The sequence below is a fragment of the Macaca fascicularis genome, chromosome 19, assembly GCF_037993035.2.
Source record: "Macaca fascicularis isolate 582-1 chromosome 19, T2T-MFA8v1.1".
In the NCBI taxonomy this organism is placed as follows: domain Eukaryota; kingdom Metazoa; phylum Chordata; class Mammalia; order Primates; family Cercopithecidae; genus Macaca; species Macaca fascicularis.
The window spans coordinates 22,527,512-22,554,268 of record NC_088393.1 but is presented as its reverse complement, the minus strand read 5'-3'; the positions used below and the strand labels follow the sequence as shown (position 1 = coordinate 22,554,268).

The window sequence follows — 26,757 nt, the reverse complement described above, 5'->3', positions numbered from 1 at the left end:
TACTTAAATATAAGATCTAAAACTCTGAAACTACTATAAACAACATAGATTGAAAGCCCTGTAACACTGGTTGGGCAGTGACTTTTAAAATTTGACTTCAAATCCCAAGGAGCAAATTGAAAACACACATAAATCAGATTATTTTAAATTTAAAAACTGCTGCACGGAATATAATACAATCAACAGGATGAGGAAACCAAAAAATGGAAGAAAATATTTGCAAATCATAAATGTGATAAGGGATTAATATCAAAACTACATAACAAAATCAAATGACTATACAACAAAAAACAAATAACTATTAAAAATGAGAAAAAGGCTTAAATATTTTTCAGAAAAAGATATACATACGGCCAACAGATATATTAAAAACATGCTCAACGTCAATTATTATCAAGGAAAGGCAAGCAAAAAAAAGAACTATGAGATACCAACTCACTTCTGTTAGAAGGACTCTAAGAAGAAAAAGTGTTGGTAGAATTCTGAAGAAAAGAAAATGCTTGCACACTATTTGTTTGAATGTAAGTGAGGACAGCCATTATGAAAAACAAAATAGTTTTCTTAAAAAACTTAAAAATCAAACTACCATATAACAATTGCACCACTGTATATCCAAAACAAATGAAATTAGAATGAAGAAACATTTGCACTTCTAGGTTGTTTGCAGCACTCTTCACGTGTAAAATATATAAAATCAACAGTTCAACATCCAATGAGTAAATAAAGGCAATGTGGTAGATATACACAATGGAATAATATTCATCTTTAAACAACAAAAATTCTATTATTTTCAATCACATGGATTACCCTGGAGGACATTATATTAGTTGAAATAAGGGAAGCACAGAAAGATTAATGTCTCATCATTTCACTTACACATGGATTCTAAAAAAGTTAATCTCATCGATGTAGAGTAAACTGGTGACCACCAAATGCCAAGGTATTTAGAAGAAATGGGGGGATTGAAAGATGCCTGTCAAATAATACATAATTATACTTGGATAAAAGAAATAATTTCAAGAGACTTATTGTACAGCATGATGACTATAGTTCATAATGTATTTGTATTTTTGAAAAATGTTTAAAATTTCATGTTGTCTAACCATAAAAATGTTAACAATATAAGATAAAGTATTAATTACCTAGTTCTAAGCATTTGACAATGTATATATATACTTCAAAATGTTGTTTAATGAAATACACATTTTATTTGTCAAGTTAAGAATAACAATGTTTCAAATACTGTCTGTCTCTTTGCTGTTTTCTCATTTGTCAGTCATAACCACAGGAACTTTGATGTTTAACAGTATGTTCTGAACCCAGCACAGTACATGGGAGAAGTCAAAGACTTTAGGACTTTTATTTTAAGCTTGGGGCACCTGAAGTTATTGGTGCTTATGGGAATAGTATGAAAGACACGAAAAGGGCAGGCTTGCTTATGCTCACATGATTGGCCACTGTGTGATCACAGTAAACTGGTTTGCATGCAAACTAACAGGAAATGTTTTAATCCAAAAGCTGCCATTATCTCCAAACGTTTTCAGAGAAAATCATCTAGGAGATCACTACAGTTAGGTGACTAAGAATATAAACTGTAGATTAAACTTCAACCACTAAAACATTTCTTTAAAAAATGAGTGATAAATTTCTCCAAATTGTAGTATCAATATAGAAAATAAGTATTATTCCAAATTTACAGCAGTTATTTTATTGTTTTGCAGTCTTTAACATTCACACTTTAAATAGAGGATTTTGCATGGAAATGTAAGTTGTTCTGTAAGTACATCCTAAATAACTAAATTTAAAATTGCTATTAATTCTCTTAAAAATTTAATTTTTATATGTATGTTCTAGCAAATTACATATTTGCCACACTTTGTATAAAAGCCTAACATTTTTCTTTTACAAAGAAACACCATGATGATTTAATCCTCTCTTCGGTAGACAATGTATGTCTTTTATGTTAATTAGCCAATCTTAAAGTTATATTTATAAGCAAACTTTCCAGTCAAAACCAATTTTTCAGTGCATTAAAAAATACCAATGTCCTCCTTAAAACCTACAACATACCGTGTGAAACCACATGGCAGGAAAACAACAGTGAGAAAACTGTAGTCGTAACACAGAAAAAGAAGGTCTGTGATGCATATATGGTTTGAATGCACATAAAAGGATAAAACTTAGATAATTAGGACATGAATGAAGCATTTCTCTTTAAATTCAGCAAGATTCAGCTTTGCAGCCTGGAAAAAATGTTCTCACATGAAGAATAAATGTTATTTCTTTGCAATTGGTATTTTCCATCTCTGACTTGAAGTTACAAACTAACTTTAGCAGGAATATTTATGACTAATTATGGAGCATCTGTTATACACTGAACACCATCATGTTTGTTTGCTACATTTATATATAAAAGCATCCACATGACTTATGAAGCTTCCCTAGTACTTACTGAAACAAATTGACTCAATAAATAAAATTTACTTATGTCACTTATAAAAAGTTAAGGGAATAATTAAAGAAAAGTAAGCTTATATAGGGTTCTAGAAGCTAATGGAATGTTTTAACTAAATAAAATGTAATAATACACAAATTGTGGAATTACTTCTAAAAATAATTTTGTGTGCATGATGAAATTTTATAAAAATTATTCTTATAACTACAAATGAGCTCGGATAATAAATACTTCATAAACTATAAAAAAAAAAAAAACAGGAAACAAAAAGATTATGGGTCTAGGCCGGGCATGGTGGCTTACACCTGTAATCCCAGCACTTTGGGAGGCTGAGATGGCTGGATCACCTGAGGTCAGGAGTTCGAGAAAAACCTGGCCAACATGGTGAAACCCCATCTCTACGCAAAATGCAAAAATTAGCCAGGTGTGGTGGCACATGCCTGTAATCCAAGTTACTCGGGAGGCTGAGGCAGGAGAATCATTTGAGCCCAGGAGGCGGAGGTTGCAGTGACCCAAGACCATGCTATCGCACTCGTGCCTGGGCAACAAGAAGGAAACCTGGTCTCAGGAAAAAAAAAAAAAAAAAATATTATGGGTCTAGAATGAGTATCATGCAAGTAAAAACAGAAAATTTGCATGGAAAGATTCTAAATCATAAGCTATAAGATAGTGTAATAAACTGAATACAAAGCAGAGTATACATTTGCTTTTAGCATTTTTGAGGATTTTTGTTTTCTAGTAAATTAGACATCTTGTTAAAATGCTTTGCTTTGTTTCAATATTGCCCTTTTCTTCTGAAAACAGTTACAAACTTATACTCAAACACCCTTGCTCCTTAAACCTAAGTTATATCTTTAGACTAATACATGTGTATATTTAACTGTATGTAAGTCAAAACTAAAACTCCATTATGTGCTCTCAGGCAGAGGCCACATGTTCAAAAAATACATAATAAAGTTTTGAAAATTATTCAGGACTCAGAAATATATTGATTTTATTTATGTTTATATATAATTTTTATGATACCATAAAAACAACCATGTAGTCAATAACAATTTAACTGTACAATTTAGAGTAACTAAGACTGTAGAATTGAATTGTTTGTAATACAAAACATAAAAGCCAGAGGTTATAGGTACCTTATCACAACGTGATTGTTATATATTGTATGACTGTACCAAAATATACCATATATGACATAAATATATATACATATTATGTACACACAAAAACTAAGGGCCGGGCGCGGTGGCTCAAGCCTGTAATCCCAGCACTTTGGGAGGCCGAGACGGGCGGATCACGAGGTCAGGAGATCGAGACCATCCTGGCTGACACGGTGAAACCCCATCTCTACTAAAAAATAAGAAAACTTAGCCGGGCGAGGTGGTGGGCGCCTGTAGTCCCAGCTACTCGGGAGGCTGAGGCAGGAGAATGGCGTAAACCCGGGAGGTGGAGCTTGCAGTGAGCTGAGATCCGGCCACTGCACTCCAGCCTGGGCGACAGAGCGAGACTCTGTCTCAAAAAAAAAAAAAAAAAAAAAAAAAAAACTAAGAAAAATAAATTTAAATATAAAAAAAATTAACCCACAGGAACCATATTCTTTCACTTATTTGCAGTTTAAAGCCACTGAAAAAGAAGAATACTAGAAATGTTAGTCTATTATGTTACCAAATAGTGTATTGTTACCATCTTTTAAATACACCCTTGAGTAAGGTGGAATAGGTTACAATTAGTGGCATAATAACACTTTGCTGAATGTATAACAGTGTTTAACATGTCATCAATGTTCAATTAAAAAATTAACACACAATTTAAAACTTTAAAACTGTAGTTTTATCACATAAAAGTACATTTAGTAAAATGACATACTAATTATTTTGATTTAATTTTAACTATAAGTAATGGCCGGGTGCGGTGGCTCAAGCCTGTAATCCCAGCACTTTGGGAGGCCGAGACGGGCGGATCACGAGGTCAGGAGATCGAGACCATCCTGGCCAACCCGGTGAAACCCCGTCTCTACTAAAAAATACAAAAAACTAGCCAGGCGAGGTGGCGGGCGCCTGTAGTCTCAGCTACTCGGGAGGCTGAGGCAGGAGAATGGCGTAAACCCGGGAGGCGGAGCTTGCAGTGAGCTGAGATCTGGCCACTGCACTCCAGCCTGGGCCACAGAGCGAGACTCCGTCTCAAAAAAAAAAAAAAAAAAACTATAAGAACAATTTTCTCTCATAATAATGTATTAGAATATTACTTAGGGCTGGGTGCAGTGGCTAACACCTATAATCACAGCACTTTGGGAAGCCAAAGCAGGCAGATCACTTGAGGTCAAAAGTTCAAGACCAGCCTGGTCAACATGGTGAAACCGTCCTTTACTAAAACACAAAAATTAGTTGGATGTGGTCATGGGTACCTGTAATCTCAGCTACTTGGGAGGCAGAGACAGGAGCATAGCTTGAACCTGGGAGGAGGTGCTTATAATGAGCCGAGATTATGCCACTGCACTCCAGCCTGGGCAACAGAACGAGATTCCCTCTCAAACAAAAAAAAAAAAAAAAAAAGAATATTACTCTGAACGCCTACCTCATACATCACTCAATTCTATAAGTTAACCACAAATAGCTTTTCTACTTAGATTTTCATCATGCATCTTACATTTTAATGTCCTCAGTCATCCATAAGAAAGGTAATAAATAATGACCACCTAATAAAAGTCTCCCAAATCTTTGATGCAGAAAGAATTGATCACAGGCTTTTACATGTGGAAACAACAGAAACGATGAAATAGCATGAAGTAATTAAAGAGTTGAATTCCATCAGTATTCAGTTTCCAAATAAGCTGTTTTTGTTTTTTGTTTTTTGTGTTTTTTTGTCTTTTGAGACAGAGTCTCGCTCTGTCACCCAGGCTGCAATGCAGTGGCAACATCTCAGCTCACTGCAACTTCTGACTCCCAGGTTCAAGTGATTCTCATGCCTCAGCCTCCCAAGTAGCTGGGACTACAGGTGTGCACTACCATGCTTTGCTAATATTTGTATTTCTTTTTAGTAGACATGGGATTTCACCATGTTGGCCAGGCTGGTCTTCAACTCAGGTGATCTGCCCACCTCAGCATCCCAAAGTGTTGGCCTTACAGGTGTAAGCCACTGTGTCTGGCAAAAAAAAAAATCTATATTTTCAGGACAAAAGTATACTTTAAATGAAATTATAACTCTTCAAAGATCTACTTCTTTTAAAGTTACTTACAAATAATTTTTCTTTTTATCAACTTTAGTTTTGAATTTTTTCCTATACTCAGCAATCTGAGTAAGTGTAATGTCTGAAGTTTGAGAGACAGGTATTTCTAGTGTGGATTCTCTTTACTTAATTTTGGATTAAATTTTTAAAATATTTACTGTATCTGCAAAAATATATTTTAGTATAGACTTTTGTGTTTTATAATCTGTAGTTTTTTTAAAAATGTTTTTCCAAATTCATTAAATTTGCAGGGTTATTCTTCAATATAAATTCCCTGATGTTGAGCAAAGTTGGAACAACTACCTCAGGGTTTTCCTGTAGTACAAAATGTGTACAATAAAACCTGTGATACAAGTAAAGGTACTACAATCCTCTTTATATTTGTAATGTGTTTCCTCAAAATAAATATTCTTCTGTAATTTAAGGGCTTATATTTTCTGAAAGATCTATTGACACCAATTGCACTTTTAACGCTTTTATTTAGTATGAACTCTCTGATATTGACTAAGATGTGAGAAGATATTAATGATTTTTTTTTCCAGACAGAGTTTCCCTCTGTTGCCCAGGCTAGTATAAATGCTTTCCTTTGCAAAAAGGCATGAGCATTGGTTAAATGTTTTGCCACATTGTTCACACTAGTTTTCTCCAATATGAGTTATCTTACCTACAATCAAGTGTGACAGCCATTTGAAGGCTTTGTCACATTCTTCACATTTCTAGGATTTCTCACCAGTATGATTTCTTTTATACTCAGAAAAGTTTCAGGTGTTGCCAGAAGCACTGTCACATCTTTCAGGTTTGTAGTTTCTCTCTAGTATGAATTAGCCTGTGTCTGTTAAGAATTGAGGATCTGTTAGAGGCTTTCCCACATTCTTCACATGTGTATGCTTTCTGTCCAGTATGAGTTGTCTTATATGAGGTAAGCCTTAAGGACTGGTTAAAGGCTTTGCCACATTCCACACAATTGTAGGAATTCCCTCCAGTATGAATTACCTTATGTTTAGTAAGGATTGAGGAAGAGTTAAAAAATCTGCCACGTTCTTCACATTTGTAGGGTTTCCCTTCTGTATAAATTCCCTTATGTTCAGTAAGGGTTGAGAACTAATTGAAAGCTTTGCCACATTTTTCACATTTGTAGGGTTTTTCCTCCCGTATGAATTCTCTTATGAGTAGTAAGGTGTGAGGATTGGTTGAACTCTTTGCCACATTCTTCACATTTATAGAATTTCTTTCCAGTATGAATTTTGTTATGTTTATTGAAGACTGAGACCCAGCTAAAGGCTTTGCCACATTCTTCACATTTGTAGGGTTTCTCTACAGCATGAATTCTCTTGTGTTCACTAAGGCTTGAGGGCCAGCTGAAGGCTTTTCCACATTCTTCACATTTGTAGGGTTTCTCTCCAGTATGAATTACCTTATGTTTAGTAAGGGTTGAGAAGTTACCATAGGCTTTGCCACATTCTTCACATTTGTGGGTTTCTCTCCAGTATGAATTCTCTTATGTTCTGTAAGGTTTGAGGACTGGTAGAAAGCTTTGCCACATTCTTCACATTTATAGGGTTTCTCTCCAGTATGAATTGTCTTGTGTGCAGTAAGGGTTGAGGCCTTACTAAAGGCTTTGCCACATTCTTCCCATTTGTAGGGTTTCTCTCCAGTATGAATTATCTTATGTTTAGTAAGGGCTGAGAAGTTAACATAGGCTGTGCCACATTCTTCACATTTGTAGGGTTTCTCTCCAGTATGAATTCTCTTATGTTCACTAAGTCTTCAGGACCAGATGAAGGCTTTGCCACATTCTTCACATTTGTAGGGTTTCTCTCCAGTATGAATTACCTTATGTTTAGTAAGGGTTGAGAAGTTACCATAGGCTTTGCCACATTCTTCACATTTGTAGGGTTTCTCTCTAGTATGAATTCTCTTATGTTCCGTAAGGTTTGAGGACCGGTTGAAAGCTTTGCCACATTCTTCACATTTGTAGGGTTTCTCTCCAGTATGAATTCTCTTATGTTCACTAAGTCTTGAGGACCGGTTGAAAGCTTTGCCACATTCTTCACATTTGTAGGGTTTCTCTCCAGCATGACTTCTCTTATGTTCAGTAAGGCTTGAGGGCCAGCTGAAGGCTTTTCCACATTCTTCACATTTGTAGGGTTTCTCTCTAGTATGAATTACCTTATGTTTAGTAAGGGTTGAGAAGTTACCATAGGCTTTGCCACATTCTTCACATTTGTAGGGTTTCTCTCCAGTATGAATTCTCTTATGTACCGTAAGACTTGAGGACCAGTTGAAAGCTTTGCCACATTCTTCACATTTGTAGGGTTTCTCTCCAGTATGAATTCTCTTATGTTCCGTAAGACTTGAGAACCGATTGAAAGCTTTGCCACATTCTTCACAGTTGTAGGGTTTCTCTCCAGCATGAATTACCTTATGCCTGGTAAGGGTTGAGGCCTTACTAAAGGCTTTGCCACATTCTTCACATTTGTAAGGTTTCTCTCCAGTATGAATTCTCTTATAATAAGTAAGGGTTGAGGACCAGTTAAAGGCTTTGCCATCTTCTTCACATTTGTAGGAATTTTCTCTGGTATAAATTCTTTTATGTTGACATAGGTGTGAACGCATGCAAAATGATCTGACATATTCCTTACATTTCAAAAGCTTCTTTCTAGTATGCCTTATCTTATGTCTTTTTGAATTTGAACATTTACGAAAGACGTTTACATATTTGCCACATTGAAATACTTTGCTCTGTGTAGTTGTCAAACTCTGGTTAAGCTTATTATAACCTTTTTTGTGCACCTTACACTCATCCACATTGGTACAACCAATTTTTAACTGTAAATTCTCAGGTCCACATTTTTCACATCTTCTCAATATCACTTTTCGGAGAGAATCTTCTATGCCCTGCTCTGGACAAAGGTGTTGAGCAAAATGAGAACATATAACTGAAAAGAAATAAAAATAACAAATTAGTCCACTTATTAGATAAATACAGTTTCCAAATCTAACCTATAAAATTATTCAAACTACATAAGTAAGATTACATTGCAATATGACACAGGCCCTAATTCTTCACAGACATATAAATGTAATGAAAACATACAGACCAAAATACATATGTGGATAATTTATACATGAGTTAGGTGTGTACAGTGTCTGAATTAAACCCAATGCAAAGAACCACATAGAAAAAAAGAAAAGTTTGTTACATTTACCCATTACAACTCTTTCTGCTCCTCAGTATTACCTAGTCCCTTCAGAAGTAAATTGTAACTTCTGCCTTTTTTTTAAAGGAAAGTAAAATATTGGCATGTACAATTTAATTTCTGTCTTCTACTGGCCTTTCCACACACTGGTTTCTGTCTCCCATGACATAAATTGCTGAAATCAATGATGGTATACTTTCATTTTGAGTCTGCTGAGACCAAAGGTAAATACACTGCAGCAGAGCACTGCAGTGCTGCAGAGACAGAACACGTGTACCAGGTAATTACTTTTCAGGAGAAACATAATCTCTTTAAACTAAAAGCAAGCACAAAATTTCAGACAACACAAATCTGAAGAACATGTTTGACAGACCCACACAATCTCTAGTCAAGACCATTGCTTTCTGACTATGCCAGGACAAAGCTACATTAATAAATTTTGTGACAGGTAACCTTTTTAAATGAGCAAATCTCAAAGATTACATACAATCTATACAAAATAGGGCAACATAATCCCACCAAAAATATTATTAAAATTTCAGAAAGAAACCACTAAAAATTTATATACTAATTTTAAAAATGGAATAATAATGCATGAAACAGGAACACAAAAGAGTATAAAAAGTTAGAAAAATGAGGATAAGAACAAAAATATCTAAATTGTGGTGATAAAAATACAAAAATAAATAATTGAAAGATTCCAAAATTAAGAAAAACTATGTAAAAATAAAAAAGCTCAAAAAGCAAATTACGATACACACAAATACATTTATAACAAAAACACATTTATAATCACAATTTCAATAGTTACAGACAAAAAGAGAATTTTGGGAGCTGCAAGATAAAAGTGATTTGCAAACAGTCTTATGACATGGTTAGACGAATTGCTAACAGGAGGAACCAGTTTAGAGAAGAACATAAATGACCTGATGGAGATGAAAAACACAGCATGAGAACTTCGTGAAGCATGCACAAGTATCAATAGCTGAATCGATAAAGCAGAAGAAAGGAGATCAGAGATTGAAGATCAACTGAATGAAATAAAGCAAGAAGACAAGATTAGAGAAAAAAGAATAAAAAGAAATGAACAAAGCCTCCAAGAAATATGGGACTATGTGAAAAGACCAAATCTACGATTGATTAGGGTACCTGAAAGTGACAGGGAGAATGGAATCAAGTTGGAAAACACTCTTCAAAATATCATCCAGGAGAATGTCCCCAACCTAGCAAGACAGGCCAACATTCAAATTCAGGAAATACAGAGAACACCACAAAGATACTCCTTGAGAAGAGCAACCCCAAGGCACATAATTGCCAGATTCACCAAGGTTGAAATGAAAAAAATGTTGAGGGCAGCCAGAGAGAAAGGTCGGGTTATCCACAAATGGAAGCCCATCAGACTAACAGTGGATCTCTCTGTAGAAACCCTACAAGCCAGAAGAGAGTGGGGAGCCAATATTCAGCATTCTTAAAGAAAGGAATTTTCAACTCAGAATTTCATATCCAGTCAAACTAAGTTTCATAAGTGAAGGAGAAATAAAATCCTTTACAGACAAGCAAATGCTGAGAGACTTTGTCACCACCAGGCCTGCCTTACAACAACTCCTGAAGGAAGCACTAAACACACAAAGGAACAACTGGTACCAGCCCCTGCAAAAACATACCAAATTGTAAAGACCATCGACACTATGAAGAAACTGCATCAACTAATGGGCAAAATAACCAGCTAGCATCATAATGACATAACAATATTAACCTTAAATACAAGGGCTAAATGCTCCAATTAAAAGACACAGACTGGCAAATTGAATAAAGAGTCAAGATCCATCTAAGTGCTGTATTTCAGTCTATATGTGCAAAGACACATATAGACTCAAAAGAAATGGATGGAGGAATATTTACCAAGCAAATGGAAAGAAAAAAAAAAAATCCGGGGTTGCAATCCCAGTCTCTGATAAAACAGACGTTAAACCAATAAAGATCAAAAGAGACAAAGATGGGCATTACATAATGGTAAAGGGGTCAATGCAACAACAAGAGATAACTATCCTAAATATATATGCACCCAATACAGGAGCACCTAGAATCATAAAGCAAGTTCTTAGGGACCTACAAAGAGACATAGATTCCCACACTATAACAGTGGGAGACTTTAACATCCCACTGTCAATATTAGCCTTATCAATGAGACAGAATGCTAATAAGGATATTCAGGATGTGAACTCAACTCTGGACCAAGCAGACCTAATAGACATCTACAGAACTCTTTGGCACAAATCAACAGAATACACATTCTTCTCAGCACCACATCGCACTTATTGTAAAACTGACCACATAATTGGAAGCAAAACACTCCTCAACAAATGTAAAAGAATGGAAATCATAACAGTCTCTCAGACCACTGCAATCAAATTAGAACTCAGGATTAAGAAACTCACTAAAAATCGCACAACTACATGGAAACTGAACAACCTGCTCCTGAATGACTACAGGGTCAATAATTAAATGAAAGTAGAACTTAAAAAGTTCTTTGAAACCAATGAGAACAAAGACACAAAATACCAGAATCTCTGGGACTATGACAAAGCAATGTCTAGAGGAAAATTTACAGCACTAAATGCCCACAAGAGAAAGCAAGAAAGATCTAAAATAGACATGCTAAAATCACAATTAAAAGAACTAGAGAAGCAAGAACAAACAAATTCAAACCCAGCAGAACATAACAAATAACTAAGAGCAGAACAGAAGGAGAGAGCGACAAAAAAAAAAAAAAAAAAAAAAAAAAAAACCCTCAAAAAATAAAAATAAAATAAATCCTGAAGAGGCCAATAACAAGTTCTGAAACTGAGGCAGTAATTATTAGCCTACCAATAGAAAATGTCCAGAACCTGATGGATTCACAGCTGAACTCTGCCAGAGGTACAAAGACGAGCTGACCTATTCTTTCTGAAACTATTCCAAACAATAGAAAAAGAGGGAAGCCTCCCTAACTCATTTTATGAGGCCAGCATCATCCTGATACAAAAACCTGGCAGAGACACAACAACAGCAAAAAAATTTCAAGCCAATATCCCTGATGAACATGGATGTAAAAATCCTCAATAAAATACTGGCAAACTGAATACAGCAGCACATCAAAAAGCTTATCTACCATGATCAAGTTGGCTTCATCCCTGGGATGCAAGGGTGGTTCAACATAGGCAAATCAATAAACATAATCCATCACATAAACAGAACCAATGACAAAAACCACATGATTATCTCAATAGATGCAGAAAAGGCCTTCGACAAATTTCAACACCCCATTCGTTCTAAAAACTCAATAAACTAGGTATTGATGGAACGTATCTCAAAATAATAAGGGCTATTTATGACAAACCCACAGACAATATCATACTGAATGGGCAAAAACCAGAAGCATTCCCTTTGAAAACCTGCACAAGACAAGGAGGTGAGGAGGATTAATTTAACTTGGAAGTGCTATGTCCGGTGAACGATTTAATGTACTATGTACTGTAAATGAACAATAGGTTAGTTGATATTCGGGTTGTGATGCTTGAGCTTTGAGTCTTGTTGTTATGTGTTACAGTTGATTGATCTATTAGAGTGCTTGCTTGTAAGCATGTTGTGGGACTGTGTTTAGTAAGTATGTAAGAATATGTGCTATGTACAGTTAAACATATAGAGTACTATATAGTATTCATGTCGGCTAACAGTAATGCACGATTTACATAAAAGTTTATTGAAATGTTTAATACTTAAGTTGCATTTAAAGCTTGCATACCATAAAAGACAGAAAGTAGTTCAAGTTAGAATGCCAGTTTTGGGTGTTGGTGGTGAAGTTAAGTACTTTCTTTCTGAGTTGCCCTAGGGAAAAGTTTTCCATTTTCAGTTTACAAGACTGGTGTATTTATTTATACTACGGGGGCAGGTTCATTTGAGCAGGTTGTTTTCAATTAGGGAGGCAAGTGGTATTAAAACTAGAATTGTGGTGAAATGTATTACGGATGCTACTTGTCCAATAGTCATAAAGGGTTGGCTTATTGGTTGACTTCCGATTCAGGTAAGAGTTAGTAGAATTGTGATTAGGAGTCAAAATAGGAACTGGCTGAGTGGGCGGAATGCCATACTTTGTTGTTTGGATTTGTGGAGAGTGGGTATGAATAATAAGATAAGGATTGATAGGAGGAGTGCTAACACCCCTCCTAGTTTATTAGGAATGGATCGTAGAATTGCATATGCGAATAAGAAGTATCATTCTGGTTTAATGTGTGGAGGCGTGCTTAGGGGGTTGGCTGGGATGTAGTTGTTTGGATCGCTTAGAAGGTCAGGCGTGAATAATACTAATGTTATTAAGGTTGTGAAAAAGAGGGCTAGGCCTAGGATGTCCTTAATTGTGTAGTAGGGGTGGAAGTCGATTTTATCGGAGTGAGAGGAAATTCCGCAGGGATTATTTGATCCTGTTTCGTGTAGAAATAATACGTGTAGAGTAGTAAAGGCTGTGATAATGAAAGGTAGGATAAAGTGAAGGGTAAAGAATCGTGTGAGGGTGGGGCTTTCAATAGAATATCCACCTCAAACTCATTGGACGAGATTGGTTCCGATGTATGGGATTGCTGATAGTAGGTTTGTAATTACGGTGGTGTCTCAGAATGATATTTGGCCTCATGGGAGTACATAGCCCATGAAGGCTGTTGCTATGGTTATGAGTAGAAGTGTGATGCCAGTGTTTCAAGTTTCTGTGAGAAGAAAGGAGCCGTAGTAGAGGCCTCGGCCTACATGTAGAAAAAGGCAGATGAAGAGTATGGAGGCACAGTTGGCATGGAGGTAGCGAAGGATTCAGCCGTTATTTACCTCTCGGACGATGTGTGCGACTGAGGAGAAGGCGGAGGAAGTGTCTGGTGAGTAGTGTATTGCTAGGAATAGTCCTGTAATAATTTGTAGAATTAGGCAGGTTGCAAGAAGTGAGCCGAAGTTTCATCATATAGAAATGTTAGGTGGGGTGGGTAGGTCAATGAAGGTCTGGTTAATTATTTTTAGGATTGGGTGGGATTTGCGTATTGGGGTCATTAATGTTTTTGTAGTTGAAGTACAATGATGGTTTTTCATATCATTGGTCATGGTTGGAGTCCACGTGAGAACAATGACATATATTTTATTTTTGTTAAACGTATTATTAGTTATGGGGTTTGTGGGGTTTTCTTCTAAACCCTCTCCTATTTATGGAGGGTTGGCATTGTTAGTGGTATAGTTGGTTGTGTGATTATTTTGAATTGTGGGGGAGCGTATATGGGTTTAATGATGTTTTTAGTTTATTTGGGGGGTATGATAGTTGTTTTTGGGTATACTATGGCAATGGCTATTAAGGAGTATCCTGAAACATGGGGATCGGGGCTTGAGGTTTTTGTGAGTTTTCTGGTAGGATTAGCGATGGAGGTGGGTTTAATTTTATGAGTTACAGATTTTGATGATTTAGTGGTGGTGGTGAACTTTAATAGTATGGGGGATTGGGTGATTTTTGAGGGTGAGGGGTCGGGGTTAGTTCGAGGGGATTCTATTGGTGCAGGTGCTTTGTATGACTATGGACGTTGATTGGTAGTGGTTACTGGTTGAACGTTGTTTGTTGGTGTATACATTATTATTGAGATTACTCGGGGTAATAGATTATGTTATTAGGAATAAAGTTAGAATGAGGGGAATAAGAAAGGAGAGGGAGTAAAGTTTGATTATGCCTTTTTGGGTGGTTGTGATGGTGGAGATGGTAGTGTGGATATGTGAAATTGTTTTGGTTATAGATTTTTCCAGTCAGGTTAAGTCTAGTAAGAGGAAGGATAGGTTTTGGCTTATAAGCAGATTTTGGTAGGAGGTTATATGGTGAATTGTGATAGGGTAATATCCTAATATGTTGGAGAATTTAAATGTGTGTGATGGCATGTTTATTTTAAGTTTGTTGGTTATAAGGGCAAGGTCTAGGGCTACTAGAAAGCCCAGGGTGGTTAGATATAGGGCTGAGAGTTTTAGATGGTGAGGTATTGTTGGTTGGGGGAGTGAAGTAGGGGAGATATTGTTGGTGATAAGAAATCCTGCTAGTATATTGCCGATAGTGAGGCGTTTGATTGGTTTTAATAAGGTGGGGTCGTTGTCGTTAATATAGATTGAGGTTGGGAAGCGGGGTTGTCCTGTTAGGGTTATAAAGATAGTTCGGGTGCTGTAAGCGCTAGTTAGGGATGTGGCAATGAGAGTGACAGATAGGGCTCAGGCGTTGGTATACGACATGTTTGCGGTTTTGATGATGAGGTCTTTGGAGTAGAAGCCTGTGAGGTAGGGTATGCCTGCAAGTGCTAAGTTGCCAATAAATAGGGAGGTTGAAGTAAGGGGTATTGTTTTAAATAACCCTCCTATTTTTCGAATGTCTTGTTCGTTGTTTAGGTTATGAATAATGGATCCAGAGCAGATGAATAATATAGCTTTGAAGAAGGCATGGGTGCAGATATGTAGAAACGCTAGGTATGGTTGGTTGATGCCGATAGCAACTATTATGAGGCCCAGTTGGCTTGAGGTGGAAAAGGCTACGATTTTTTAAATATCGTTTTGTGTTAGGGCGCAAACTGCTATGAATATGGTGGTAATGGCTCCTAGGCACAATGTAAGGCTTTGGATTAATGTATTATTTTCTATTAGAGGGTGGAACGGATGAGCAGGAATACTCCGGCGACAACTATCGTGCTGGAGTGGAGTAGAGCTGAGACTGGTGTTGGGCCTTCTATGGTGGAAGGTAGTCAAGAGTGAAGACCAAACTGGGCTGATTTTCCTGTTCCTGCCAGAAGAATACCTATTAGTGGGAGAAGACTTGGGTTGGGGTTTAGGATAAACATTTGTTGAAAGTCTCATGAGTTGTAATGTAGGATGAACCATGTTATGCTTAGGATAAAGCCGATATCGCCAATACGGTTGTATAACATTGCCTGAGTGGCTGCTGTGTTGGCTTCTATTCGAGCGTACCATCAGCTAATTAATAAGAAGGATATAATTCCTATGCCTTCTCAGCCAATGAAAAGTTGAAAGAGGTTGTTGGCAGTGATTAAAATTAGTATGGTGATGAGAAATGTGAGAAGGTACTTAAAGAATTGATTAATGTTTGGGTCCGAACTTATATATCATAGTGAGAATTCTATAATAGATCAAGTAATGAATAGTGCAATTGGGATAAATATTATGGAGAAGTAATCAAATTTGAAGCTTAGTGTTAATTCTAATGTTTGGATTGTTATTCAATGTCAGTTTGAGATAATTGCTTCTTGGTCCAGGAGAATATACAAGATTATGGGGAGATGGCTAATGGTGAAAGAATATATCATAGTTGTTTTTACGTAGTATGGGTATAGGTGCTTTTTGTTGGGATTAATAAAGGTAATAGCAATTGGTAGAATTAGAGTGGTTAGGATTGTTATGGTAATGGAGGTGTACATGGTTGTTACTTTTATTTGGAGTTGCACCGATGTTTTTGGTTCCTAAGGCCAATGGATAACTGTAATCCTTCAAAAGTTGGGAAAGCCGTATTTATTAAAAACGGAGACATGGGTTAGCAGCCCTTGCTAGCTTTCTCGGTAAATAAGAAGTGGCAGACCTCTATGGTTAGATCCACAATCTAATGTTTTGGCTAAACTATATTTACAGGAGGTGAAAACTAGAATAACATTAGGGTTAAGGGACAGGAGTATAATAGGGGAAAGGTGTATGAATATTAGTATGTTTTCTCGTGTAAAGGAAGGTTTTATATTAGTAGTGTGATATGTAAGTATTCCTCGTTGTGTTGTGGTAAATATATAGAGGGAGTAGAGGGCTGTAATTAGCATATTAAGTCCTGTAAGCGTAATGGTGATGTATGATCAGGAGAATGAGGTTATTATTACAAGGAGTTCTCCTACTAGGTTAATAGTAGGGGGTAGGGCGATGTTGGTAAGGTTTGCTGCAAATCATCAAAAGGTTATTAATGGAAATAGTATTTGGAGTCCTCGGGAAAGTAGTATAATGCGGCTGTGGGTTCGTTCATAGTTTGAGTTTGCTAGGCAAAATAATATGGATGAGGTGAGTCCGTGGGTGATTATAAGAACAGTTGCACCAATGAAGCTTCAGGGGGTTTGAATGAGGGAGGCTATGATTACTAGGGCTATGTGGCTTATGGAGGAGTATGCGATGAGTGATTTTAGGTCTGTCTGTCGAAGACAGGTAGAGCTTGTTATGATTATGCCCCATAGGGATAGTATAAGGAAGGGGTAGGTTATATGTTCTGTTGTAGGGTTAAGGATAGAGGTGAGTCGTATCATGCCGTAGCCACCTAGTTTTAGGAGTACTGCGGCAAGGACTATTGATCCAGCAATGGGGGCTTCAACATGGGCTTTGGGGAGTCATAAGTGTAAGCCGTACAGGGATATTTTTACTATGAAGGCTATTATGCATGCTAGTCAGGTAAGATTGTGGGATCAAGTGGTTGTTACTTTTTGAGCCATGAGCGTGAGTAGCATGATGTTTAGTGAACCCAAACTATTATACGTATAGATTAACATAATGAGTAGAGGGAGAGAGCCAGTTAGTGTATAGAATAGGAAATATGTGCCTGCGTTAAGGCGTTCTGCTTGGCTGCCTCATCGGATGATGATGATTAGGGTAGGAATGAGACTGGTTTCGAATGGAATATAAAATATGAATAGTTCTGTGGCTATGAATGTTAGAATTAGAGAGATTTGTAGGAAAATTAACATGGAGAGAGAGAATTTTTTCGTGAGGGGGATTCATTATGTAAGTGATATTGGCTTGCTGTAATCATAAGGGGCAGGAGTCAGGCAGTTAATATTAGGAGAGGTGTCGTTAGAGGGTCGGAAGATAAATGGATTGAGTAGTTGAGGAGATTGTTGCTGGTTTGGTTGAAAAATAATAAGGGGATAATACTGATGGTTAGGCTATGTACGGTAAGGTTAATTCAGATTATGCTATTTTTGGAAAATCACGTTGTTGGTAGTAGTATAATTGTAACAATGAAGTAAATTTAGGTTGTGGATATAGTCTAGACCATATGTGTTAGAGATTGAGATTAGTAGGGCAAGACCGACTGCTGCTTCGCAAGCAGCAAATACTAGTAGGGCGATGGGTATAATGTTAGCTAGTGAGGAGTGCATGTTTAAAGCTATAAGAGTACTTATAATAAACAGTGATGATAATATTCCTTCTAGGCATAATAGGGAGGATATTAGATGTGAGCGATAGGTTAACATACCTAGGAGTGAGATTATAAATGCTAGTGTAACACTTATATAGATGAAAGGCATTTGGTTAGTATGGTTATCATAATCTAACGAGTCGAAATCATTTGTTTTGTTTAAACTACTTACCAATTCAGTTCAATCCAGTCCTTTTTGAGTTCATTCGTAGGCTAGGCTTAGGGTTAGGACAATAATTAGTGTAATTGATGATTTAGGCATGGTTGGAAGATCTGTTGTTTGGAGAGCGCATGGTAGGGGTAGTAGTAGGGCAATTTCTAGGTCAAATAGTAGGAAGGTAATGGCAACTAAGAAAAATTTTATGGAGAAGGGAATGCGGGCAGGGTTTAGTGGGTCAAAGCCACATTCGTAAGGATCGGTTTTTTCTGCATAAGAGTTCAGCTGGGGTAGTCAGAATATGATAATTATTAGTAGGAGGGTCAGAAGGGTATTAATTGTCAGTGCTAATGCTAGGTTAATTACTCTTTTTCGAATAGTATCGAAACTAGTTGATTGGAAGTCAGCTGTACTAATTATACTAAAAGAGTAGGATCCTCATCAGTAGATAGAGATATAAAGGAATAATCAGACCACATCTACAAAGTGTCAATATCAAGCAGCGGCTTCGAATCCAAAATGGTGGTTTGATGTGAAGTGGTATAACAGTTGACAGATAAGGCAGGTAATAAGGAATGTAGATCCGATGATGACGTGAAGTCCGTGGAAGCCTGTGGTGATAAAGAATGCTGAGCCATAGATACCATCGGAAATAGTGAAGGGCGCTTCACAGTACTCTGAAATTTGTAGTAGGGTGAAGTAGATGCCTAGTAGGATTGTAATGAGTAAAGCTTGGATTGTTTGTTTTCGATTACTTTCTATTAGGCTGTGGTGGGCCCAGGTGATTGTAACTCCTGATGCAAGTAGTATGGAGGTGTTTAAAAGCGGCATTTCTAGGGGATTTAGGGGAGTAATTCCTGTTGGTGGTCAGTGTCCTCCTAGGTGTGGGGTGGGAGCAAGGCTCGAGTGGTAGAATGCTCAGAAGAAACCGGTGAAGAAGAGCATTTCTGAGATGATAAAAAGGACTATTCCATAACGAAGGCTTTTTTGGACAGGTATTGTATGGTGGCCTTGGTAGGTGCTTTCTCGAATAATGTCACGCCATCATTGGTATATGGTTAACACGTTGGTTAGTAGGCCTAGCATTAGTAGAGTGGTGGAGTAAAAGTGAAATCATATAATTAAGCCTGATGTTGTTAACAGGGCTGAGAGAGCCCCTGTTAGTGGTCAGGGGCTAGGTTTAACTATGTGATAGGCATGAGATTGGTGGGTCATTAAGTGTTATCACGTAGATAAAGGATGATTAATAGTGTGAAGACATAGGCTTGGATTAGGGCCACTGCGATTTCTAGAATGGTCAATAGTACTAGAAGTGCATAGATTAGTGAGGTGATAGGGAGGTTGATGGTTGATAATGTTAGTGCAGCACTTCCTATTAGGTGCATTAGTAGATGGCCAGCTGTGATACTGGCGGTTAAGCGTACGGCTAGGGCAACTGGTTGCATAAATAGACTGATTGTTTCAATAATTACTAGTATAGGAATAAGGGGAGTGGGTGTGCCTTGTGGTAGGAAGTGGGCCAGAGAGCTTTTAGTTTTGAAGTGAAGGCCTATGATTACTGTCCCTGCTCATAGGGGAATTGCTATGGCTAGGTTTATAGATAGTTGGGTGGTGAGTGTAAATGAGTAGGGTAGAAGTCCGAGAAGATTGGTTATTGAGATAAAAATAATTAAAGATGTTAGTATTAGGGACCAGGTTTGTCCTTTGGTATTATGGGATATTATTATTTGTTTTAGGGTTAGTTGGATTAGGTTTTGTTGGATGGTAATTAGTCGATTATTAATAAGGTGTTTGGAGGTTGGAAATAGTAGCACGGGGAGTAAAATGATGATTACTGCAGCAGGTTGGCCTAGGATTGTTGGAGAGGTAAATGGGGCAAATAGATTTTCCTTCATTTCAATTGTCAGGGGTTATTGTAGGTTTGTGTATTGGGATTCTTTTGTAGGGGAGGTGGGTAGTAGTTTGTGTTTAGTAGTTTTAATTGTATAATAAGAAATAGTGTGGGGAGTATAGTTATGATGATAGTAAACCATACGATGTATCTAGTTGAGGCATTTCACTGCAGAGAGGGTATTTCTCTCGATCTTTAACTTAAAAGGTTAATGCTAGGATAGCTGTACAGTGTATTATAAGAATATTTTGCAGAGAGTTATGGAGTGAGATGTGGGGGGGGGGGGTCTATAGGGTAAATACAGGCCCTATCTCAAAAATTTTTAGTGGAATCAATTCTGTGACAATGGGTATGAAGCTGTGGTTAGCACCGCAGATTTCTGAGCATTGTCCATAGTATACACCTGGTCGTGTAGCGGTGAATGTGGTTTGATTCAGGCGTCCAGGAACTGCATCTGTTTTTAGGCCTAGAGTAGGAATTGTTCATGAGTGTAGGACGTCTTGAGATGTAATTATTATTCGGACAGGGGCTTCAATTGGGAGAACTACTCGGTTGTCAACTTCTAGAAGTCGAAGGTCTCTTGGGTTTAAGAACAATGGGGGGAGTATATAAGAGTTAAAGATTAATCCTCCGTAATCTGTGTATTCGTAGGTTCAGTATCATTGGTGTCCAATTGATTTAATAGTAAAAGAGGGGTTGTTGATCTCGTCTGTTAGATATAGGATGTGTAGGGATGGAAGAGCAATTAAGATTAAAATGATTGCGGGTAAGATGGTTCAAATGGTTTCTATTTCTTGGGCGTCCGTGATATTGGTGTTGTTAGTTTTGTTGTGAGAGCTGAAGACAGGGCATATAGGACTAGAAAGCTAATTAAGGATACAATTATAAAAGTGTGGTCATGAAAAGCAATTAATTCTTCTATGATAGGGGATATAGTATCTTGTAGGCCTAGTTGAACTGAGTGAGCCATATAAGATATATAGGGTTTAACCTATGATTTAGCTTTGACAAAGCTATGAAATAGTTTTTCTAATATCTTATTGAAAAAGTTGTGGAGGTCACAGGGCTGGCTTGAAACCAGTTTTAGGAGGTTCAATTCTTTCCTTTTTCGTTTAGTTTAATGTAGGTTGGTTCTTCAAATGTATGGTAGGGTGGAGGGCAACCATGCAGTCACTCTAGGTTGGTAGAGGGCTGTTCAATTAATGAGACTTTACGTTTTGAGGCGAAGGCTTCTCAGGTTATGTAGATTATTAGTATTACTGCTACTAGGGAAATGAAGGAGCCTATGGATGAGATATTTCATCTGGTATAGGCATCGGGGTAGTCAGAGTAGCGTCGGGGTATTCCGGATAAGGCGAGGAAATGTTGTGGGAAGGTGGTTAAATTTACACCTACAAATATGATGGTGAAGTGGGCTTTGGCATAAGTTTGGTCTAGAGTATAGCCTGAAAATAAGGGGAATCAATGAATGAAGCCTCCTATGATAGCAAATACAGCTCCTATGGATAGTACATAGTGAAAGTGTGCAACAACATAGTACGTATCGTGTAGTACAATGTCTAATGATGAGTTTGCTAACACGATACCGGTTAAGCCCCCTATGGTAAAGAGAAAAATAAAGCCTAGAGCTCAAAGTATTGCGGGAGATCATTTGATATTGCCTCCGTGACGCGTGGCAAGTCAGCTGAAGACTTTAATGCCAGTGGGAATTGCAATAATTATAGTGGCGGAAGTGAAGTAGGCTTGTGTGTCTATCTATTCCTACTGCAAATATATGATGGGCTCATACAATAAAGCCTAAAAACCCGATTGACATTATAGCTCAAACTATACCTATGTAGCCAAATGGCTCTTTTTTTCTGGAGTAATATGTCACAATATGAGAGATTATCCCAAATCCAGGTAGAATGAGGATATAGACTTCGGGGTGGCCGAAAAATCAGAATAGATGTTGATACAAGATAGGATCCCCCCCCTCTGGCAGGATCAAAGAAAGTGGTATTTAGATTACGGTCTGTTACTAATATAGTAATGCCGGCAGCTAGTACTGGTAGAGAGAGGAGTAAAAGGATGGCTGTGATTAACACTGACCAGATGAATAAGGGGGTTTGATATTGAGATATTGCAGGGGGTTTTATGTTGATAATAGTGGTAATGAAGTTTATAGCCCCTAGGATGGAGGAGATGCCTGCTAGGTGAAGTGAGAAGATAGTTAGATCTACGGAAGCTCCTGGGTGGGAGAAATTTCCTGCTAAAGGAGGATAAACTCTTCAACCTGTCCCAGCACTGGCTTCTACTGCCGCAGATGCCAGTAACAGTAGAAAGGAAGGGGGGAGAAGTCAAAAACTCATATTGTTTAGGTGGGGGAAAGCCATGTCGAGGGCACCAATTATTAGTGGTACTAATCAGTTTCCGAAACCTCCGATTATGATGGGTATAACTATAAAGAAAATTATGACAAACGCATGGGCTATAACGATAACATTGTAGATATGGTCGTTGCCTAATAGGCTGCCTGGTTGACCCAGTTCAGCTCGAACAAGAAGGCTTCGAGCTGTGCCTATGATCCCAGCCCATGTGCCGAACAGTAGGTAAAGGGTTCCAATATCTTTGTGGTTTGTTGAGAACAGCCAACGGTAGGCGAACATAGGTGGGGGAGGGGGGTAGAATGGCTGAGTAAGCATTAGGCTGTAAACCTAAAGACAGAGATTAAAGTTCTCTTTTTACCAGCTCCGAGGTGATTTTCATGTTGAATTGCAAATTCAAGGGAGCAGTTAATTTCTGCCGGGGCTTCTCCCGCCTTTTTTCCCTGCGGCGGGAGAAGTAGATTAAAGCCAGTGGTTAGAGTATTTAGCTGTTAACTAAAATTTTATGGGTTTGAGTCCCATTAATCTAGTAAGGGCTTAGCTTAATTAAAGTAATTGATTTGCATTCATTTGATGTGGAATAGAATCTGCAGTCCTTATATATTACAGAAATTAAGCGTGGTTTAACTTACTGAGGGCTTTGAAGGTCCTTGGTCTTACTTCACCTAAATTTCTAGAGGATGACTAGGGTTAGTGGAGAAATTGTTAAGAGGAGGGTGGTGAGGATAATGAGTGGGGGGATGAGGAGTATGGGTTTTGTATTTTCAAATTGTCATTTTATTTTTGTATTGTTGGATGTAGGGAGTATTGTTATGGAGGTGGTATAAATTAGGCGTATATAAAAGTATAAGTTGAGTAGGGTTATGGTAATTATAATGGAGGGGATGATGAAGTTATTGCTTTTTGTAAGTTCTTGAATGGTAATTCATTTGGGTAGGAAACAGATTAGTGGGGGTAAGCCTCCCATGGATAGGAGGGTGGTTGATATTAATGGTATTAGTCAGGTTAGTTTGTTTCAAGTGCAGGATAGTATAAAAGTTGTGGTATTTGAGTTTAGGTTGAGAGTTAGGAATGCGGTAGTTGTCATAATAGTGTATATGGTTAGGTAATAGATTGTGATATTTGGGTTGTAGGTTAGTGTTATTATTCAGCCTGTGTGAGTAATTGAAGAATATGCCATGATTTTGCGTAGTTGTGTTTGGTTAAGGCCTCCTCAGCTGCCTATTATAACAGATAGAGTAGAGAGGGTCAGGAGAATATCTGTATTGGTTGAAGAATGTATTTGGTATATAATTGAGATGAGAGCTAGTTTTTGTCATGTGAGGAGGAGCAGGCCAGAAATTAAAGATGTCCCTTGGGTGACTTCTGGGATTCAAAAGTGGAAGGGGGCTATTCCTAATTTTATGGCTAGGGCTGTTGTCATGGCTAGAGATGAAAGTTGGTTGATGTTGTCTGTTGTGGTTCAGCATCTGGAGAGTAGGTTGTTGGAGATAATTGCTATTATGAGGATTATAGATGCGGTGGATTGTATTAGGAAATATTTAATAGCGGCTTCTGTAGAACGGGGGTTTGTTTTTTTGATTAGAATTGGGATGAAATCTAGTATATTTATTTCTAGGCCTGCTCAGGCGAGGAATCAGTGTGAGCTTAGCGTTGTAATGAGAGTGCCTGTGATTATGTTGAGGTAGACAATAAGTTGGGCTAGTGGGTTAATTAGTACGGGAAGGGTATAACCAACATTTTCGGGGTATGGGCCCAATAGCTTATTTAGCTGACCTTACTTAGGATGGAGTGTGGTAGGTAGCATGGAGAAATTTGGGTTCTCAGGGGTAAGTTCGATACCTATAATCCTAGAAATAAGAGGATGAGGGCCTCTATCATTTACTCTATCAAAGTAACTCTTTTGTCAGACATATTTCTAGGTTTGCGGAGGAATACTGGAGATTGCAACAGGTGTTGAGATATATCATATGAGAAGAGCTAGTGTAAGTGGGAGGAAATTTTTTCATAGTAAGTGTATAAGTTGATCATGGCGGAATCGAGGATATGCTGTTCGGATTCATAAAAATAATGAGGTTAGAAGAAGTGTTTTGGTGGTAAAGCACGTTGTAAATAGTTCTGGGGAATGAATAGAGTATAATGTGCCTAGGAAGATTGTGGTTATTAGGGCATTTATTATAATGATATTTATGTACTCAGCCATGAAGAACAGGGTGAATGGGCCTGCGGCATATTCAATGTTAAAGCCTGAGACTAGTTCCGATTTGCCTTCTATGAGGTCGAAAGGAGCTCGGTTTGTTTCAGCTAATGTGGAGGTGAATCATATTATGGCTAGGGGTCATGATGGTAGGAGGAGTCAGAGGTGTTCTTGTGTTGTGATAAGTATGAGAAGATTAAATGAGCCACTTATTAGTAAGACTGATAAGAGAATAATAGCAAGAGTGACTTCATATGAGATTGTTTGGGCGACAGCTCATAGTGCTCCGATTAGTGCATAGTTTGAGTTTGATGCCCATCCTGATCATAAAATGGAGTAAACAGTTAGACTAGATGTGGCTAGAATAAATAAAAGTCCTAGATTGAAGTTAATTCGTGGATGGGGTATGGGAAGGGGAGTTCATAGGAGAAGAGCAATGGAAAAGGCCAAGGCTGGTGCGGTAATGTAGAGAATGGTGGTAGATGTTGAAGGTTTTAAGGGTTCTTCCGTGAATAGTTTTATGGCGTCAGCAAAAGGTTGTAGCAACCCGTAGGGGCCAATGGTGTTTGGTCCTTTGCGTAGTTGTATGTGGCCCAGTAATTTTCGTTCAATGAGTGTGAGGAATGCTATGGCGGCCATTACGGATATAATAAGGAGTAGGAGATTTGTTGTTGACATGGTGTTAAGAAGAGGAGTTGAACCTCTGATTGTAAAGTTTTAAGTTTTATGCAATTGCTGGGCTCTGCCATCTTAACAAACCCTGTTTTTGGGTTGGGTTGGTGTTATTTTGTTAGATTGAGATTAGGTCATCTATGGAATGAGGGCACTTTATGAAGTGGGCCTTATTTCTCTTGTCCTTTCGTACAGGGAGAAATATAGAATAGATAGAAACCAACCTGGATTACTCCGGTCTGAACTCAGATCACGTAGGACTTTAATCGTTGAACAAACGAACCCTTGATAGCTGCTGCACCATTAGGATGTCCTGATCCAATATCGAGGTCGTAAACCCTATTGTCGATATGGACTCTGGAATAGGATTGCGCTGTTATCCCTAGGGTAACTTGTTCCGTTGGTCAAGTCATTGGGTCAATTACAGGTGCTGGTTCGCTTTGGCTTGTGTAGTCTTAGCGTAGGCTGTTCGGAGGTTTAGTTATGCTCCGAGGTCACCCCAACCAAAATTTTTAATGCAGGTGTGGTGGTGTAAGGGTCCATGGATTTGTATAGTTTTGATTGCATTAATAAATTAAAGCTCCATAGGGTCTTCTCGTCTTATTGTTTCATGTCCGCCTCTTCACGGACAGGTCAATTTCACTGGTTGAAAGTAAGAGACAGTTGAACCCTCGTGATGCCATTCATGCGAGTCCCCATTTAAGGAACAAGTGATTATGCTACCTTTGCACGGTCAGGGTACCACGGCCGTTGAGTATGTGTCACCGGGCAGGCAGTGCCTCTAATACTGGTAATGCTAGAGGTGATGTTTTTGGTAAACAGGCGGGGTTAAGTTTGCTGAGTTCCTTTTACTTTTTTTAAACTTTCCTTAAAGCATGCCTGTGTCGGGTTAACAGTGTGAGTAATACTGACTTGTTTCTGTTTGTTAGTGTTAGGCTGTTAAGCATCGGTGAAGTTTTTCAGTCTGATTTAGGCTTATGCGGCGGAGAAAATGTTCATGTTACTTATATTAGCATTGTTGCTTCTATGAAATGATAGATTAATCCAATGTGGAATAAGGAGTTTAGTGGTGTGTTTGGAATCTTTATATAATTGATGTTGAGCTTGAACGCTTTCTTAATTGATGGCTGCTTTTGGGCCAACTATGGAGGTCAGATTTTTTACTCTCTATACAAGGTTTTTTCCTGATGTCTGAAGAGCTGTCCCTCTTTAGACTAACAATTAAGTTTACAGGGGGATGGGATAGTTCTACAGGTAAACTTAAGGTTGAACTAAAATTCTATCTTGGATAACCAGCTATCACCAGGCTTGGTAGGCTTGTCACCTCTACCCATAAATCTTTTGTTGTTCTAACTATTGAAGTTTAGGGCTAA

The 26,757-nt window shown here is 37.9% G+C and overlaps 1 protein-coding gene across 1 annotated transcript in view; it reads right to left on the bottom strand.

The window, feature by feature from the left end:
• Window positions 1–6,643: 6,643 nt before the first annotated feature.
• The window catches only part of LOC135968497 (uncharacterized), a 30,564-nt gene continuing 10,450 nt past the window's right edge, over window positions 6,644–26,757 (bottom strand). The window contains 2 exon segments of the mRNA XM_074026609.1: window positions 6,644–7,157; window positions 7,160–8,623. Of these exon segments, the coding sequence (XP_073882710.1) occupies window positions 6,811–7,157; window positions 7,160–8,623 (1,811 nt within the window). The 3' untranslated portion in view covers window positions 6,644–6,810.